General features: G+C 35.9%; 2 protein-coding genes across 2 annotated transcripts; both read left to right on the top strand.

Moving 5' to 3' along the window:
- The first annotated feature begins 1,637 nt into the window (after nucleotides 1–1,637).
- LOC147387069 (uncharacterized) lies at nucleotides 1,638–6,698 on the top strand. Its single transcript, XM_086420406.1, has 3 exons — nucleotides 1,638–2,044; nucleotides 5,369–5,436; nucleotides 5,514–6,698. Exons 1-3 carry the CDS (start codon nucleotides 1,945–1,947, stop codon nucleotides 6,411–6,413), a joined length of 1,068 nt encoding a protein of 355 aa, XP_086276532.1. The 5' UTR covers nucleotides 1,638–1,944; the 3' UTR covers nucleotides 6,414–6,698.
- Nucleotides 6,699–8,956: 2,258 nt separating this feature from the next.
- LOC147387068 (acetyl-CoA acetyltransferase 2-like) lies at nucleotides 8,957–15,082 on the top strand. The gene is made up of 15 exons (XM_086420405.1): nucleotides 8,957–9,045; nucleotides 9,937–9,999; nucleotides 10,363–10,461; nucleotides 10,564–10,737; nucleotides 10,828–10,933; nucleotides 11,067–11,205; nucleotides 11,710–11,787; nucleotides 11,875–11,940; nucleotides 12,313–12,398; nucleotides 13,348–13,447; nucleotides 13,605–13,715; nucleotides 13,811–13,852; nucleotides 14,041–14,127; nucleotides 14,606–14,709; nucleotides 14,919–15,082. Exons 2-14 carry the CDS (start codon nucleotides 9,957–9,959, stop codon nucleotides 14,693–14,695), a joined length of 1,221 nt encoding a protein of 406 aa, XP_086276531.1. The 5' UTR covers nucleotides 8,957–9,045; nucleotides 9,937–9,956; the 3' UTR covers nucleotides 14,696–14,709; nucleotides 14,919–15,082.
- Nucleotides 15,083–16,940: the final 1,858 nt, after the last annotated feature.

Raw genomic sequence — 16,940 nt, 5'->3', positions numbered from 1 at the left:
AATTTTTTGCCTAATTAAATTCTCCTCTAAATTTGAAAGAGTTTTGAACTTGTGATAATCTCATGCCCCCCCCCCCCCCCCGCCCGCGTCATAGATCATTTATCTTATAATACACAATGAAAGATTTATTGTTCTGTGTATCCCAAGGCAAATGATATACGATTTTGTGATGGGGGCATCAAAATATCATCAGTCAATTTGAAATTATCAAATGATTTATTAGACTTAATTCGGGTAACATAAGTAACGAAAATGCTAGCCTCACCAACGAGATGATGCTCTCCATGGGATGGTTTGGATTCCCAAGAAAATTGTGTATTTATTGAGTAAATGTTTTGTATTCTATTTTTAGGGTTATTAAAAGGAAATTATGAAATATATTTTTAAGGAATTTTTTTCTATTTTGAGGAGATACACACGTTTTAATAACTCTTGATTATGTCAGAGATCTCTAGGGTTATAAAAATTTAATTAAAGAAAAAAATGATTATTCTTATTCTCTTTACCACTTCATTGTTTCATAGTATTAATCCCTAGAAGATTGTGTGATGGAGTGCCTCAACCATGAGTTGAGATTAAAAAACTCTTACACCTAATGGAATTGAAGTTGCCCTTAAGTTAGCTCTTGAAAGAAATTGTAGTAAGGTCTTGGTCCAAATCGACTCTAAGAGTATGTGTTGATTATATGGAAAGTCACTTTCCATGGAATTTGAAATCCATGGAAAATTAGTTGTGGAAAATAGATAGGGTTGGAAAATCAAATTCCATTGTTTGATTTCACTTTGATAAAATCATGGAAAAATATGAGAAAAAAGAAGAAGAGGAGAAGGAGGAAGAAGAAGATAATGAGGAAGAGGGAAGGGGGAGGATGTGGCGACGGTGGCGGCAACGACGACTACGACGGTGGCGACAGCGACGACGGTGACAGAGCTAAGTGAGGAAGATGGGGGGAGAACGTAGTGGTGGTAGCGGAGGAGGTGAGGGATGGAGAAGAAGAAAAAGAAGAAGAGAGAGAGAGAAGGTGGTCGGAGACGGAACCGACGGCGACGGCGATGACGACGACGACGAGGTTAGTGTAATGGTGGTGGTGGTGGTGGTAGTGGTGGTGGTAGGGAAGAATTGAGGATGAAAAATATGAGTGGATTTTATTTTCCCACCCATATGGGTGGGAAAGTGAAATCCATGATTTAGTGGACTTTTTGAATAGGGTGGAAAATGAATTTCCATTTCTATATGCAATCAAACACTTGAAAAATATCATTTTCCATGGAAATTGATTTTCCACTCTATTTTTCATGTGCAATCAAACATACCCTAAGGGTACTGTCCAGATTCTGAATAGAGAGTGTGGAGCAGATTATCATTGTCATCTTGGACATGGTCAAATAATTTGAAAAGATCGGGTTTGTTCATTTATTGAGGGAAACTAATAAAGTTGTTGATCTACTAGCCTTCGTGAATATGTCTTCTGGATGCCAAGTCCTAGACAAGAACATGTCAAATCCTGTTATTGGTAATTTTCCAAGTTAGGATAAGAGAGAGGGATATTCCATCTTGAATCAATATCCCATGTAGTGTCCCGTTTCTATAGATACGAACAATGTCCATGTGGCACAATTCGATTAGAAAATAAACACATTGGGATGCATGAATGATTTGATTAGGAGCTCAACATGGTTTAAACACCAACTAAAGTATGCTACGTAGACACCTAACCTATTCTATGATCCCAAGTCTTCTATCTTAGGTCGGCAAAATCTATACAATGTTTGGCCTCTACGAGAATTGGGGGTTACAGAACACCGCTTAGAATAGACTAGTTCTTGCAGCCAAACACTCCTACAAAAAACAGCGGGATCGTCTGATGCTCTGAGCACTACGTATGTAGAATAAAAAGAAAAAATCATTCGAACAGAGAAACCAGAGAAGCATTCGACCTCTTCAATGGCTTTGTCTCTTAAAGCAGCCGTTTTCATAGATACCAACCTTGGCACACACATAGCCTTGTCCGTCTCTCCAGATATCACAGCAGGCGATCTCAAAAGTAAGAAATTTTCTTGAATCCATTTTAATTTTGGTTCGAAAGATCACTTCTCAGCCTTTATATGCAGTGTTCCTCGATGAAATTCAGTTCTAATGAAGTTATTTGAGATGAGTTCTTGATTCTTTTTTTCCATTTCAGTGTAAATAATTATAAAAAGCGCTTTGTGGGTGTTGTAGTTTCTTGATACATTATAGATTTATGCACCAAAATTATTTAAGAGTGCTGTTATGGTAAATGCTTTATTAGTTCCATCATCCATGCAATTTTGAAAATCACAAAAAAAAAAAAAAAAAAAAAAAAAACCTTCTTGAATCCTAACTGTTTGAAAAATGGTACTTGAGAAGTTATTGAAAAAGGGTTGTTGCTACTTCTTGCCATTTTTTTTCTTGGCAACCCATTGAGTTATACTTATTTATTAATTGTTCCATAAAGATTTAGCCATAGGTATTGAAGGGTCTGGTGATTGGTTGAAAAATGGGAATTGGTAAGCTTTTTAAGAAATATGTATTAGCTCTGCTACGATAATCAGACATGTTAGAATCGCAAGAAACCCAATCTAACAGGTTGATGTATTTGATCTTGTATAAAATGCTGATTTGTTTTTGTTGGTGGATCAAGTTGGCTAAGGGCTACTCCAACGCAAATAGGCATATCTGGTAGGCATTTTATTGTGGAGAGTCATTTTTTTTTTTTTGATAAATATAAGCTTGTATTAAAAAACGGAACGAGAAGATGAGGCTGAGATAGCCCCCCAATACAAGATTAAAAAACAGTAAGAAAAAACAAAGAAAGGAAAAAAAAACTCCCCAAGAAGGGAGGACCTAATCACAAATAGCTTCCCAATTACTAACAAAATCATGGAAGCACACTCCCTCAAAGTCTCTACTCAACTTTGACCAAAGGAACAGAAATCCCAGAATCTCTAAAATCACAGAGTAAGTTGAGCTCTCCTTGCCATGAAATACTCTGTTGTTCCGCTCTCTCCAGAGACCCCAAGCAATGGCCGATGGAAGGATAGCCCAAAGGTGTTTTTTTCTCGAAGAGAAGATATTAAAAGTCCAACCCTCTAAAAGCGCAAAAAAAGATAATGGAAGAACCCAATCCACCTGAAAGCGAGAAAAGAAAAACATCCAAATAACACGGGAGAAAGAACAATGGATTAGGATATGATTAGCAGACTCCCCATCCCTCGAGCAAAGAAAACAAAAATTAGGGGTGATCCACCCCCGACAAATCAATGTATCCAAAGTGAGGATTCTCCCCAAAGAGGCAAGCCAGACAAAGAAAGACACCTTAGAAGGAACAAAAGCAGACCAAATGATAGTAGGAGAGAAAGAAACCTCACTCAGAGGGAGAAGGCAAGAATAGAAAGACTTGACAGAGAACTTCTTATCCTTAGCCTTGATCCATTCTCTTCTATCTTGCTCATTCTCTCTAAGTTGGATCGAGTTTAGGAGATCTAAGAAAGATGCAACCTCCATCAATTCCCAATCATTGAAATTCCTCCTAAATCCCAGATCCCAAGGGGTCATTTTGCCTATTCAAGGGGTCTTCACTCCAACCGTACTAACCAAAATGACTCTACAAATTAAGCTACAATGAAATGTTTCACAACTGCCATCAGTTTTTTACCACCAACGAAATATGTATTAGCTCTGCTACAATAATCAGACATGTTAGAATCGCAAGAAGCCCAATTTAACAGGTTGATGTATTTGATCTTGTATAAAATGTTGATTTGTATGTGTTGGTGGATCAAGTTGGCTTAGAGCAACTCCAAACAAAATAGGCATATTTGGTAGGCATTTTATTGTGGAGAGTCATTTTGCCTATTCAAGGGGTTTTCACTCCAACCGTACTAAGCCAAAATGACTCTCTCCAAATTAAGCTACGATGAAATGTTTCACAACTGCCATTGTTTTTTATTACCAACAGGTAGATAGATAGAAACTCGCTCTCTTCTTTTACCTCTCCCACTTTCTCTCTCGCCAAAATATTTCAAAATAAGAGCCCCAACACGAGTGCATTGGAGTGTTTTCGAAGGACTCTAACTCTGTAAAATGACAATTGGGAGAGGATATAGAGCTCGAGCCAGAATGCGTTGGAGTTTCTCTTAGGGAGTGGAGAGAATGGATGAGTATTTTCCTAGACTTAGTAATGGTCTTCCAAAGAGTCAAGCAGAAGAAAAAGAAACACTCCATCACAAAAGATGGAATTTATTTGTGACCTCTTCTCTAAGTCCGTAGGTCTGCTCACAACCTTAACAATCTCTTTCATTTTTTGTTGAAAAGATACTTCCAATCCATCCAGTTCAGAGAACTTTATAGGAGTACCTGTGTAAGTACATTGTAAGTACTTGTGCTACCAAACCTTCTCAACTTTTCCACTCTTCAAACAACCATTCTTTGGTGATCTACTGGCCTCGTTGCCATCATGCATCCCTTAGGAATGAACATGAGGCTATACAAATTTTACCCTATTGTATGATGATAAGTTCATGGGTTTATTGCTTATGCATCAAAAGGACAAGAAGTTGTTTTTTAATTTTCATAGTGTAACACAAGATTCTAGTTAGAGTCCAACCTTCACTATTTTACAATTCTATATAAAGTGAAGCCCATATCTCAGTTGGCCTTTACCTATCTATTAATCTATCCCAACCTTGAACCCTATCTAGGATCCTCACAAGCTTATGTAGTAGAAACTGAAAAAAGAACAATGAAAAGAAGAGAAATACTTGATCCAAGACATATGGCATTCTACCCCACTCAACCTACTACATAATTTGCATGGAATGCATGAAGAAAGGTTCAATTTGGTGCCATGTAAGGCATCTCCTAGGACACATTTTGACATGGTTGGATGATCTAATTCCTACTATTAGATGTCTATTACTATTTTTGGACAAAATATCACCAAACAATTGGAAAGAAAAGTTCATAAATTGGATGGGTCATCATTTAGAGCAAAACCCAGATAGTTTAATGATGAGCAAATTAGTGGGACATTCTATTTAGGTAAGTTTGTAATATCTTTTACGTTGGTTCTTCACTCGTTACTTTTAATACAATTCTCTTTTTACCGATAATAAAATCATCGCCCTCACACCTCACTTCTGCCATTTCTAATCAAGTTTTAAAATCATCTATCTTGCTAGTTCTTGGAAGAATCTATGATACCATATGAACATTAATATCTAATACCTCTTAGATCTTGTATTCCTATTTGATATCATTCCAATAGTGATGTTTTATATATATAATGCAGTTTATATTACTTTATCTATTACCCAAAGAAGATAACCATTATAAAAATGTTCATTAGGAGAACTTGGAAGTGAGCACTCCATCTGTTTCCCTAATATAGGAGATATCAGGGTTGGTGGATTACTGGTATGGCCTTTGTGGTTTTGGTCTTGATAATTTTTTTTTTTTTTCCCTAGACCTCACTTTCTTTCTCGATCTTGTAGGTGAAAAGGAGATCATGTCTTTACCACCTTCCAGACTCAATACCGATAAAGAACGCTTTTCATGGGTTGAAAGGAGCTTGGTTTCTTCGCATGGATGCAACTCCTATGAATAATTCTAATAACCCTTATCTACCAGAAGGTTTGGTCGCTAAATTCAGAAGCTCTTCCGTTTCTAATGTCAGCAATGTCACTGATTCTAGGAAACCTGAAAACCATATTACCTGCACCGATAAGGGTATCAGAGAAGATAAAGCTAGGAAAAGGAAGAGAAAAAGATCTGAATGCCTTCTAACACCTGTTTATATCCCAAAGAAAAAGAAAAAGAAAAAATGTAGAACGAGGGATAAGGGTTTCGCAGAGGAAGTTGTGAATAAATGCGGGGAAAAATGTCCCGCAACCGAGCACAATAGAGAAGAATGGATTTCTCGGGCCACTATTGAGACCTCTAGCGTGAGCTTATCTGAGGTAGTATCAGTTACGGGTATCATAACTAGATATTTTCCTGAGTTTGATGAGGTGAAATCATCGGATGGGCCTTCACGGCAAGACATTAATGATGAATTTGGAGCCATTGAAGCTTATCAAGGTCAAGTAGATAAGCCGAAGACCGAAGTGAATGAGCATATCCCGAAAGTACCAGTTCACAATACACCTCCATATGCCAAAACACCTCGTAAATTACTCTCTTTTCAAAAGCTTGCTAACCCAAGTACTGAAACTTCAAGAGGCAAGCTTGGAAGAACTGAGGTTGGGAAGCGTCTCGTCCTAGCGTCAAATGATATTGGGATTTCTACGAGTAAGAAGAAACCGTCCATCTCTCTTTGCCAGTCCAAAGGTGTGAAGTCGTCATCTTCACTTGTTAGAAATATTGTCTTTGAAGTTAGTGATGGTGATGATTGAGAGAATCTAAGGTACCTATTGTCTATAAAGGGCACAACAGCTAATGCGGTACACATGCAGAGTAGTAATAGAGGGGTGTATTCCAGCATTTGTTGAGTCTCAGCTAGAGATATTTCAGATCAGATTCAACCCATCGGTTAGTCCTAACCATCCATTTTGTATATTTTTTTATAATCTCGATTGATTCGATTATGTGTTTCTCTGATCAGGTAATTTTTTTGGCTAAAGAACTCTCCCACATGCCCTTTATGATTAGCAATGGAGGTGATTTTGTAGAGTTTCAAATGGGCACAAAAATCAGGGGAAGGGGTAGTTGTAATTACATAATCAAGAGTCGTGACAATCTGACACCCCCCTCTGACCTACGCGCCAATCAGAGAACTGTAGATCATTTGCCTCGGGATACAGAAGAATATGATTTATGGTTCTGTGTATCCCGAGGCAAATGATCTATGGTTCAGTGATGGGGGCGTATGTCAGAGGGAGGGGAGGGGGGGTGTCGAAAAATCATTATTCTATTATCAATTTGATTTTGATTTGCATAAAGTAATGTATTTTTGTCAATTTAATTATTTATCCATTATCGATATTTCAGCTCACGTCTTTTTAATCTTTCTCTCAGTTCTTTATAATCTTCAACTTTAACATATTTCTCCTTTTCTAGGATTGTTTCAAATGTTTCCCCCTTAATTTATCGTCTATTTGTGCCATTCTTACATTTTTATAAATTAAAATCATTCTATTTTTCTTAATCTTTTTATTCAACATCTCCATCGGTACCATGAGCATCTATAAAATAAGAGTTCTGTTAATATGACTCACCAAGTGGCATACTCAATCGACTCCTAGACATGGACAAGTTCAGGAATTGTAGATCTGTATGCCTTGGGATACACTTTTTATGGGGGAAGTGAAATTGTGTATCCCGAGGCATATAGTGTGGTTCCGAACTTGTAACGTTAGAGAGTCGATTGAGTATACCACCTGGCGAGTCATATCATCACGACTCATAAAATAATCAAATATGCACATTCAACACATACAAATGAGTACTTTCTTTGTGGTTGAATGAATTATAAGAGTCAATGAATGAGAAATGGTGGTTGGTGGGGTGTCACGTGAGAACAATGTTTTTTGATAAATCAAATTATTAACATGATAAGATGATAAGAAATTTAAAATTTGTACTCAATTTTTTTCTCCTCTCTTAAAAGGGGTAGGTAGAGAAGGATTTTCTAGATTAACAACTTAAAAAAAATGAAAAAATATAATTAAAAATAATACTTACAGGCCCTAAGAACAAAGACGTTGATGGCTAAAGATGCGAGGGAAAGAATTTGACTTTGGGAAAATTACTTGAAGGATCCTCGCAAAAGGGATTTTTTTCTAAATAATTCCTAAATTTTGTAAGTTAGTTGATATTTAGTAAATTTTTTCTTTCTTAAAGGTCCCTCGTATTGTTGAGTTCATAATTTTTACTGTCAGACTCATCCAAAGAGTCATTATTGATCGATTTTTATTTAAAAATTAAGAAAAAAATAAAAAAAAATCTTTGAAAATGACTTCTTCTTCTTTCTTAAATTCTTTCTGGTGGAATGGAGTCAGTGAAATTTGATTAAGATGTCAAAATTTCAATTTTTGGATAAAAACAATGAGTTCAAACGGTTAGGGTATTCAATCGTGAGAGATGTGAGACATGAGATTCGGGACCATTTAGAAAGAAAAAGTTTACTAAATGACCAGCCAAGCATGTTGTAAATTGACTATTTAGAAAGAAATCCCTCCAGGGAGGTCTTTTAAGTAATTTTCCCTTTAACTTTGTTCTATTCACGTGTGTTGATCACAATAATGAAGCATGTGACATTTATAGTCTTGTTTATTGTGGTTGGTATACAATCTGTGGGATATATTTGAGATAAACCTCAATCTACTTTGAAAGACTAATAAAAAATGACTTAAATAACCTCAGCTTCAATCTCTAAAAAAGACATTTTTTATCTTTTTGTTTTTCAAAATAGTCATCTTCAAGTCATTATCTTCTACATTTTCAAAATCTCTATATTACACATAAAATTTAAAGATTGGATTGAAAAAAGAACCTTACGACATGTATAATTGCACGAGAAATGATTTTCTAGATAAATGAAGATTTTAGGTGTAAGACTGCATCAAAACAATCTTCTATATTTTTGTCGGAAAAAAAATATTTTCATTCTAGGAAAATGATTTCCCCTCCTCCTAATTTTATTCTCTCTCAATTGCACCAAAATCTAAAAATCAACTCTCTTTTTAAACACTTTCCGTTTGGCTAAAGGTTGAAGACGAGAGTATATAGGTCATTTTCATAATCTCCAACAGTAAACCGAGGTCAAGGGGGCATGTTATAAGAATGAAAACATGGGGGGTAATACCATAATCTTTAATCTTTATCAGTCAAAAAATAATTACAACTGAAAAAATCAACAGTAACAACTAACAAGGCGACAAGTAGTTCGGTGGCTGAAGTAATTTATGGTGTGGGCCCTCTTGGATTGACTCGTTGTTCATCATTTCCTGACCCTCACTAATTGCTATAAATCTATATGGGCTTGGCTTGCTGGTGTTCATCGTTCATCTTTCTCGCATTTTGGAGGTAAATCTCTCTCTCTCTCTAATTGTTAGCTTAATTTCCTTAAATTTTAGTTACAATGTTAAATTAATGCTGAGCTTCATCGATTGTCTATGTTTCCATCGTTCTCTAGTCCGATTCTTGTAAATTTCTTAAATTTTGTTTCAAAGATCCTTAGCATCTCTCTGCACTGTTTTTTATTCGTTTTATGATAGATCTTTTTTTTTTGTCCCCCTCAATTTTCGATTTTCCTGTTTTATTTCATCTAAGTAGTCTTAAATCTGTATAATTTTCACTCTGGATTACTCTTTCGCAATAGATCTTGCGATTTTCTGCTTTTTTTTTAGCTCTTTTGGCTTGTCTAATGAATAAAAATTTCTCCTTTTTCTCTGTTCGTTTTGATTTGTTTATATAAAAAAATGACGGTAATGGAATCCAGTAAAAAAGAATGCTTCTTTGGAACATATTTAAGGCCCGAATTGTATAAAACACTTTGAACAATCACACAGCCTTAAGGCTTGGAAGTTGGAAGTAAACTTTTTGGTTATTTTTAAGGGTAAATTACCATTTCATGTGCTGAATAAGGGAAAATTTCCATTCCAGTACACTGTTCATTTTAATTCCCAAGATCGTCGATTTTAGAATAAATAACTGTGATCTCGCTATTAAATATGTTATGATATATCTGATTTATTTAGTCATGATATTGCTACCTCATGTTTTAATTTTTATCAGTGAGTTTGTCACTTTAGAATAAAATACCTGTGATCTCGCTACCTCATGTTTATGCATGTTTTGGGAATAAAAATGAACAGTGTACTGAAACGGGAATTTTAACAAAATTTGTGCATATTTTAGGAATTTTCTTTATTTCTAAAGCAAATCTTACTCATAGATTGAATTGGCATTGTGCAGATCTTGTCTCTGATTGTTCCATGGCTTCAGCAGAAGTGACTTCAGATTCACCAAAACCTCGAGGTGTAGTAGTTGCTCTGATTTCTCACAAATTTGGAAGAAGTAGTGATCTTCAGCTATTTAATTTATTTTTTTGTCTTCTAACATTGTAAAATTTTTAATGGGTCTGTATTTGTGATTGATTCATTTATTAGTTAGATTTGGTTTAGAGTCTCTTTAGCCCCGATTTTTTTTCAACAAAACGAATTATAAGTCTCGAAAAAAGCAAGCTTACATTTTTTTTTTCCTTGTCTATCGATACTTCCTTGGTGCTTTTCTCTACTAATGGGTTGTTGTTTTATGTAGAAATGTTGTGATTTTTGAGTTCGGAAGTAAGTACTAGAGCCACTGTTGTTCTGATTAATTTTCATGATTTTGTTGAGACAGATGTGTGTATTGTTGGTGTTGCACGTACACCAATGGGTGCCTTTCTTGGTGCCCTTTCATCTCTGCCAGCCACCAAGCTGGGTTCTATAGCTATCGAGTGTAAGATTTGCTCTCTTCTCTTCTATCTAATTTTGATGTATGGGTCACTCTGCTGGTCTTTTATAAGGGTTGTCTGAAGTGTTCTTTAATGTCAAATTGCAGGTGCTCTGAAGAGAGCCAATGTTGATCCGTCACTTGTACAAGAGGTCTTCTTTGGAAATGTTCTGAGTGCAAATTTAGGGCAGGCGCCTGCTAGACAGGCGGCATTAGGTGCAGGACTACCTAACTCAGTGGCCTGCACCACAATTAACAAAGTTTGTGCATCAGGGATGAAGGGTGAGAACACTATGTCCAGAAAACCTGTATTTTCTGTTTGAGATGCCCTTGTGGAAGTGTAATGACATGTTGTTTTATCTGTCGTCACAGCAACAATGCTTGCAGCACAGAGTATTCAATTGGGTATCAATGACGTTGTTGTCGCTGGTGGCATGGAAAGCATGTCTAATGCACCTAAATATCTAGCCGGAGCAAGGTTTGTGTGCCTTCTGCTGATTGTTATTAATTATTATGGTGTCTAAGTGTGTTAGCATTTTTTTTTCCTAGTGAAGATTCAATGTCAAAGGGGGAATTTAGTTAGTAATGTCATAATTTTCTCTGTTAAACAGGATGGGATCTCGACTTGGACATGATACCCTTGTGGATGGAATGCTCAAGGATGGACTATGGGATGTTTACAATGATTATGGAATGGGAGTGTGTGCTGAATTGTGTGCAGATCAGCATTCAATAACAAGAGAAGAGCAGGTATTGTTCTAAGGCCATCTCTACCATACTAATAAAGTTTCCTTAGACTTTTTGGCTTAGTAGGTAAAATCTATTGTATTTAACTGAGTCTCCTATTTTCATTGAGTTTGGGCTAACCCTCCTCAGTTTTAGCATTTAATGCTCCTCGTCTTCAAGGTATACTGTTAATTTTTGTATGTAATTTCATCCATAATTAGTCGCTTTCAGTGATCTCAGAGTCCATTCTGTGATCACAGATTGCAACATTTCAAGATCAACAGAAACAGGCCACCAAAAGAAATATCACTATTTTTTTCTCTCTATTACATTTTTTTTTTTCCTAACTTGGTTTCTCCTAAATAATTTTGCAGCACAACTCAATGTACTTTTGAGTTTTGATATAAGTTTCTTCCACTGCACACATTCTTCTTCTAAGCTATTCCTATGAAGATCAGTGCCTACGTTCTTGTTTTAGCCTTATGTAGAGGCTATTTTATCTTAGATATCTGTATGTGAGTCCTGCAGGATGATTATGCTATTCAGAGCTTTGAGCGTGGTTTAGCTGCTCGGGATTGTGGTGCCTTTGCGTGGGAAATAGCTCCGGTTAGACATTTTGTTCTTTGTTAACTGTAAGCGAACTCTACATTCCATATTTGATCACCATTATTTACCAATATTTGGACCGTACAGGTTGAAGTTTCGGGGGGGAGAGGAAAACCATCCACAGTTGTTGATAAGGATGAAAGTCTAAACAAGGTGATTAGATTTGATGGTTATGGGATTAAATGTATGATATTTATCTTGTTTATATAAAGAAGATTAAGAATAATTTTCTTTGCAAAAGAAAGATGTCATTTGCTTATCAAAACAAAAAAATGATGTCATTTTACCTTGCAAATTTAGTCATTTTTCTTTTTTATGCTTGTTTATCTTGTGAAAAATGATTTGTTTTTTTTTTTCCTTCCATGTGATTTCTGAATGAACCATTGGATTCACACCCCTTCCAGTGGCAATATGTTCTTGTACCTTGCTTTTTCCCTAATGTTGTATTGGTCATTCTTCTTGCTTGATGGCTGGTGCCTGCTTCTAGTATTGGTATCCTGATCTGTTGCAATTGCATCCTGCCAGTTTGATCCTGTAAAACTAAGGAAGCTCCGGCCAAGTTTCAAGGAGAATGGAGGTTCTGTCACTGCTGGCAATGCTTCTAGTATAAGGTCTATTACCTGTCCTATCTTTGCCTTGATTTTTTTCTTAATAATGTCTAAGATTGTATTTTACTACTACAATTTCATGTTGTTACTTTTTTTTTCTTTTTAAATTCTTTGCCGTCTTGATTTTATCTAGTTTATATTGGACATTGAAACTTTCATAATCTGGACAAATATGTTGTGGTAAATACTCTTTTTTTATTATTAAAAATTTATTGAAGCAGAAAAAGGCAAAGAACCCACCCCACCCAAAATATATATATATATATATATTTAATTCCAAAGACCACTAACTGCTTGGCACTATTGTGTTTACATACTCTTCTTTATCCTTTTTTCTTTAGCCAAGTTTCCCATGATAGGTTGATCGATCATTTTGGAACTTGTACACTAGTTATGCTATGCTGCCACTCCCAGTATGGTTAATGCAAGTGTTGGTGCTATTATAGGCACTTGATTCTATATTATGTAAGGTTACTCCTAAGTCCTGAATTGCTACAGATGACATCTAGTAGCTACATTTGACAGGTGGATGATTCATTGTTCTGTCCTAGAGCTTATTAATTACTTTGCTGGATGGCATCACAGGGGCCATTAAAAATACTAGTGGTAGCACTTGTTCTTGAGAGTGCTTAATGCAACTCTATATTAGGTTAGATACTGCAACTGTTGAAATCCCAATGCATCAGGACAATATGTGGGTATTCTCAATGATTTGTTTTAAAATAATTTTCAAATTTGGAGTTAGAGGACATCCAAAACCATTCAAAACCATTTCTACCTTAAGTTCATTTATATTGCTCTATAACAATTCCGTTAGGTTTCCCCCCTTTTCAACTTATTCTTCAAGTAATATGGTAGTCAATAAAGTGAAATTAAATTTTCCTTAAGCATTTTGAAATCTTTAATATGCATGAAACTGACTTCTTTGCTGAAAATATTGTCATTATAACAGTGATGGTGCTGCTGCATTAGTGTTAGTAAGTGGAGAGACAGCAATTAAGCTTGGACTGCAAGTAATAGCAAAGATCTCTGGATATGCTGATGCTGCTCAGGTATTTAGAGAATATTATGGAACCCTTCTGGCTCAGGGCAGATGATTACTTGCTTGGAATCGGCATTCCGTTATCCATAAGTTCATCTGTTACCCCTTTTTCCCATTATTTCATCCTTAAATCCCATAATATGCACTGAAATGAGATGTCTGTGTAGGCACCCGAGTTATTTACAACTGCTCCAGCTCTAGCAATACCGAAAGCCATTTCAAATGCTGGTTTGGATGCTTCTCAAATTGATTACTATGAAATAAATGAAGCCTTTGCTGTAAGATTTCATGCATTGATTTTGAATAATAAAGGAATTGTATTCATCCAGCTTTTTAACACGGTAACTCTTGTCTACTCCCCTCTTTTTTCCAGGTTGTGGCTCTTGCAAATCAGAAGCTCCTTGGGCTCAATCCTGTGAGTCCTCGAACTTCTCTATGTAGTTCTCTCTTTGACTCCTCTACCTTTGTGTACTGAATGCTGACCTTGATTGCGTCGTCTTTTGGTTTACTTAATTGTGCGCTTTCTTTTTGTTTCCTTTTAATTTTCTTGATCATGATCAACTGTATTTTCTCTTAATAATTTACTGTCTTTTATGCGGGCAGGAAAGAGTTAATATGCATGGTGGAGCCGTATCTTTGGGACATCCTCTAGGTTGCAGTGGAGCTCGTATCTTGGTCTCGCTGTTGGGGGTATCCTCTAATAATCTACATTTACTTATTCTACAATCTTTGTTAAATTGAAACATTGAATCACTTTTTCTGCTTCAAATATTAATGTGTTAGCAGTTGACTGAGGTTGTAGCATGGTTTTAAATCTCGTCTGATACCGAGATGACTTGTCCGATTCATCTCAGTATCGTCCACCAACGAGACAGATAGACAAGTAATCTCAAACTTGATGTGTTTCTCAAAAATCAGTCCATTGTCTCATTGTTGAACAAGATGACTCATCCGAGATGAGGCGTCAAAACGAGTTTTAAACCCATATGTCGTAGTTGAACTTGTATACGTCAACATCCATTAACGAAAAAGATGTTTACCAGTCTAAGGTCTTTTGTAGTATATTAAATTCTTTATGTCAACTTAGGGAATAAGGAAAAGTGGGTTTATTCTTCTTTATCTCATTCGAGTTGTAATGGTATTTTACACTAATGGGCATATATGTCAGGTGCTGAGACAGAAAAACGGAAAATATGGAATTGGTGGTGTCTGTAATGGTGGAGGAGGTGCTTCTGCTCTTGTTCTAGAGCTCGTGTAAGCCTTCTACATTTGGTAAGACTCATATGCTCGAGACAATCAGTTCGAATTTCACCATTATTGTTTGATTATATTACTATCTAGACCTGCAGAAAGATTTATAGTTTCAAGTTTTACATGTAATTACACTTTATTGTTTCTGAACTTCCACTAGTAAACTGTGACAAAGAATACTCGACCATATTACTACAGTCCTCACAAGCTTTCCCTTTTGTGTGTTGCAGGTCTTTTGTAGGATAGGACCTTCCTCGCTATGTTAGTGAACTCCTCTGCTTCTTCTTAGAAAGTCAGATTTGCATTTTTCCCCCCTCTTTGTTTTTCTTCTGACTAGAGCTCTTTTAAGGAAATAAATATCCAGTTTTTGCTGTTTATCGGCATAAATCATCCAGCCAGACGGTGTTGCAAATTTAATTGAGCTTAAAACACACAAAATAAGGCCAAGATCCACAAAAAAATAAAAAACATCATACAGGGTCAACCCTGCTCGATTCACAATCTGTTTGATTCATAGTTAGGTTGGACCGACCCTATTCACTCATCGATCAAACTGATTCAATCAACTATCACTCAAACCAATCAAGTTCACTCGTTGGTCGAAATGATACGATTCATTACCCAATTAGAGACAATGAAAACAAATATGAATTCATTCTTAATGACAAAAGACTTAGCTTTGGATAGACTGAAATGGTGGAACATGATTTGTTTATGAATAGTGATAACTGACTCCCCTCTCTACTCTCCTAACGTGGCATGTGCATAGAATTGTAAATTTTCCTCGAGATACGGTAGAGGGGGGGTTATATCAGAGACTCAAAGGGGGAGTTAGGAAATTACGACTCTGTTTATTTGACTCCAAATTTTAAGAAGAATAATGATTTTCTAACCCCCCCCCCCTCCCCTGCCTCTGACATACACCTTTGACGTGGTATGTGCTAGAACCATAGATCTTTTTTTCTCGACATACACAATTACATATATTTATGTGGATGTGTAATTGTGCATCCCGATGAAAAGGATCTGTGGTTCTAATGCATACCATGTCAGAGAACCTATGTCAGAGGGTGTAGTTAGAAAATCAAGAAAGAGTTGTGATAATCTGACTACCTTGACGTAACAAGTTTGGGAATCGTAGATTTGTTTTCCTCGGGACGCATGATTCCCTCAGGTTACACTTTTTTATTGGGAGGTGCAATTGTGTATCTTGAGGAGCGTAGATCTATGATTTTTGAACTTGTCATGTCAAGGTAGTCGATTGAGTTTGCCACACGGGGGTAGTCAGATTATCACGTAGTCAGATTATCACGATTCTTTAAGATATAAACATTTGTAAACATTTTTTATATTTACTACCTTACCCCTGCATGCCCTGCGCATTTAATCTTAATAAATCATGAAGACATCCATACACATTAAATGGGGCTAAAGTCTTGTGGACCCTCACTTCATGTCGTAAGTTACAATCACACGAAGAAGCATAGTTTTGTGAGAAAAGATTTTTAAAAAAAAAGGGAAAAACAAGAAAAAAGGAAGAAAAGAGGGATAAAAGAGAAAAATATAGAAGAACGGGAAAGTAAGGGTACTATAGGCACACCCTTTCCCATTTTGGAGATAATTGAGAAGCCCTTCCATTTTCAAACTGATTACATGCCCCCTTTTCAATGATCTTTTCAAATAGACCAACATATAATGACCTAAATGCCATTAATGATCAACCTTTTTTATAAACCTTCAATTTTCTTAAGTCGAAGACGTTAAGTATTTTCTACAACTGGCCAACTCTACATTAAAAATGATGGACTGAAAACGAGGTTGGATAGATTAAAAATATTTAACATAAATGTTGAAATATATGATATAGTTTTAAAAGAAAAAATGAGATTTTTGACTTCACATTGAAGATAAGGGCATTTGGATCATTTTTATAAATGTATAAGAGAAGACCGAAGTCTAGCAACAGCATTAGTTTGAAAATACAGGGGGTATTTCAAATTTCACCAAAAATAGAGGGATATGTCCAAATCAACCCAAAAAATAAAAATAAGCTTTTATTCTGAACTCCACCACACGTATGGCCATAAAGATCTTACGAAAGGAATCCCCTTTCAGAAGTATAATGGAAATCTATAAATTGGTTTAGAATTTCAAATTACTTTATAATTTATCGCCCTTTTGATGGCAGATTTGGCTTTTAAAAAAATCCTAATTTTGTGGCAGTAGAATCGTGAGGGTTCAATACTAAAAAA

Source organism: Akebia trifoliata, chromosome 13, assembly GCF_017979445.1.
Source record: "Akebia trifoliata isolate Shusen 1 chromosome 13, ASM1797944v1, whole genome shotgun sequence".
Classification (NCBI taxonomy): domain Eukaryota; kingdom Viridiplantae; phylum Streptophyta; class Magnoliopsida; order Ranunculales; family Lardizabalaceae; genus Akebia; species Akebia trifoliata.
The sequence above is the reverse complement of the archived record's forward strand: the minus strand, read 5'-3'. Positions and strand labels throughout refer to the sequence as shown.

Excerpts from the sequence above, each read along its gene's own strand:
- LOC147387068 (XM_086420405.1), top strand. The coding sequence starts at position 9,957 with ATGGCTTCAGCAGAAGTGACTTCAGATTCACCAAAACCTCGAG. Across the intron at positions 10,000-10,362 it reads AGATTCACCAAAACCTCGAG|ATGTGTGTATTGTTGGTGTT; the intron begins GTGTAGTAGTTG and ends TTGTTGAGACAG. Across the intron at positions 10,934-11,066 it reads AAATATCTAGCCGGAGCAAG|GATGGGATCTCGACTTGGAC; the intron begins GTTTGTGTGCCT and ends TCTGTTAAACAG.
- LOC147387069 (XM_086420406.1), top strand. The coding sequence starts at position 1,945 with ATGGCTTTGTCTCTTAAAGCAGCCGTTTTCATAGATACCAACCTTGGC. Across the intron at positions 2,045-5,368 it reads CACAGCAGGCGATCTCAAAA|GAGAACTTGGAAGTGAGCAC; the intron begins GTAAGAAATTTT and ends AATGTTCATTAG. Across the intron at positions 5,437-5,513 it reads TCAGGGTTGGTGGATTACTG|GTGAAAAGGAGATCATGTCT; the intron begins GTATGGCCTTTG and ends TCGATCTTGTAG.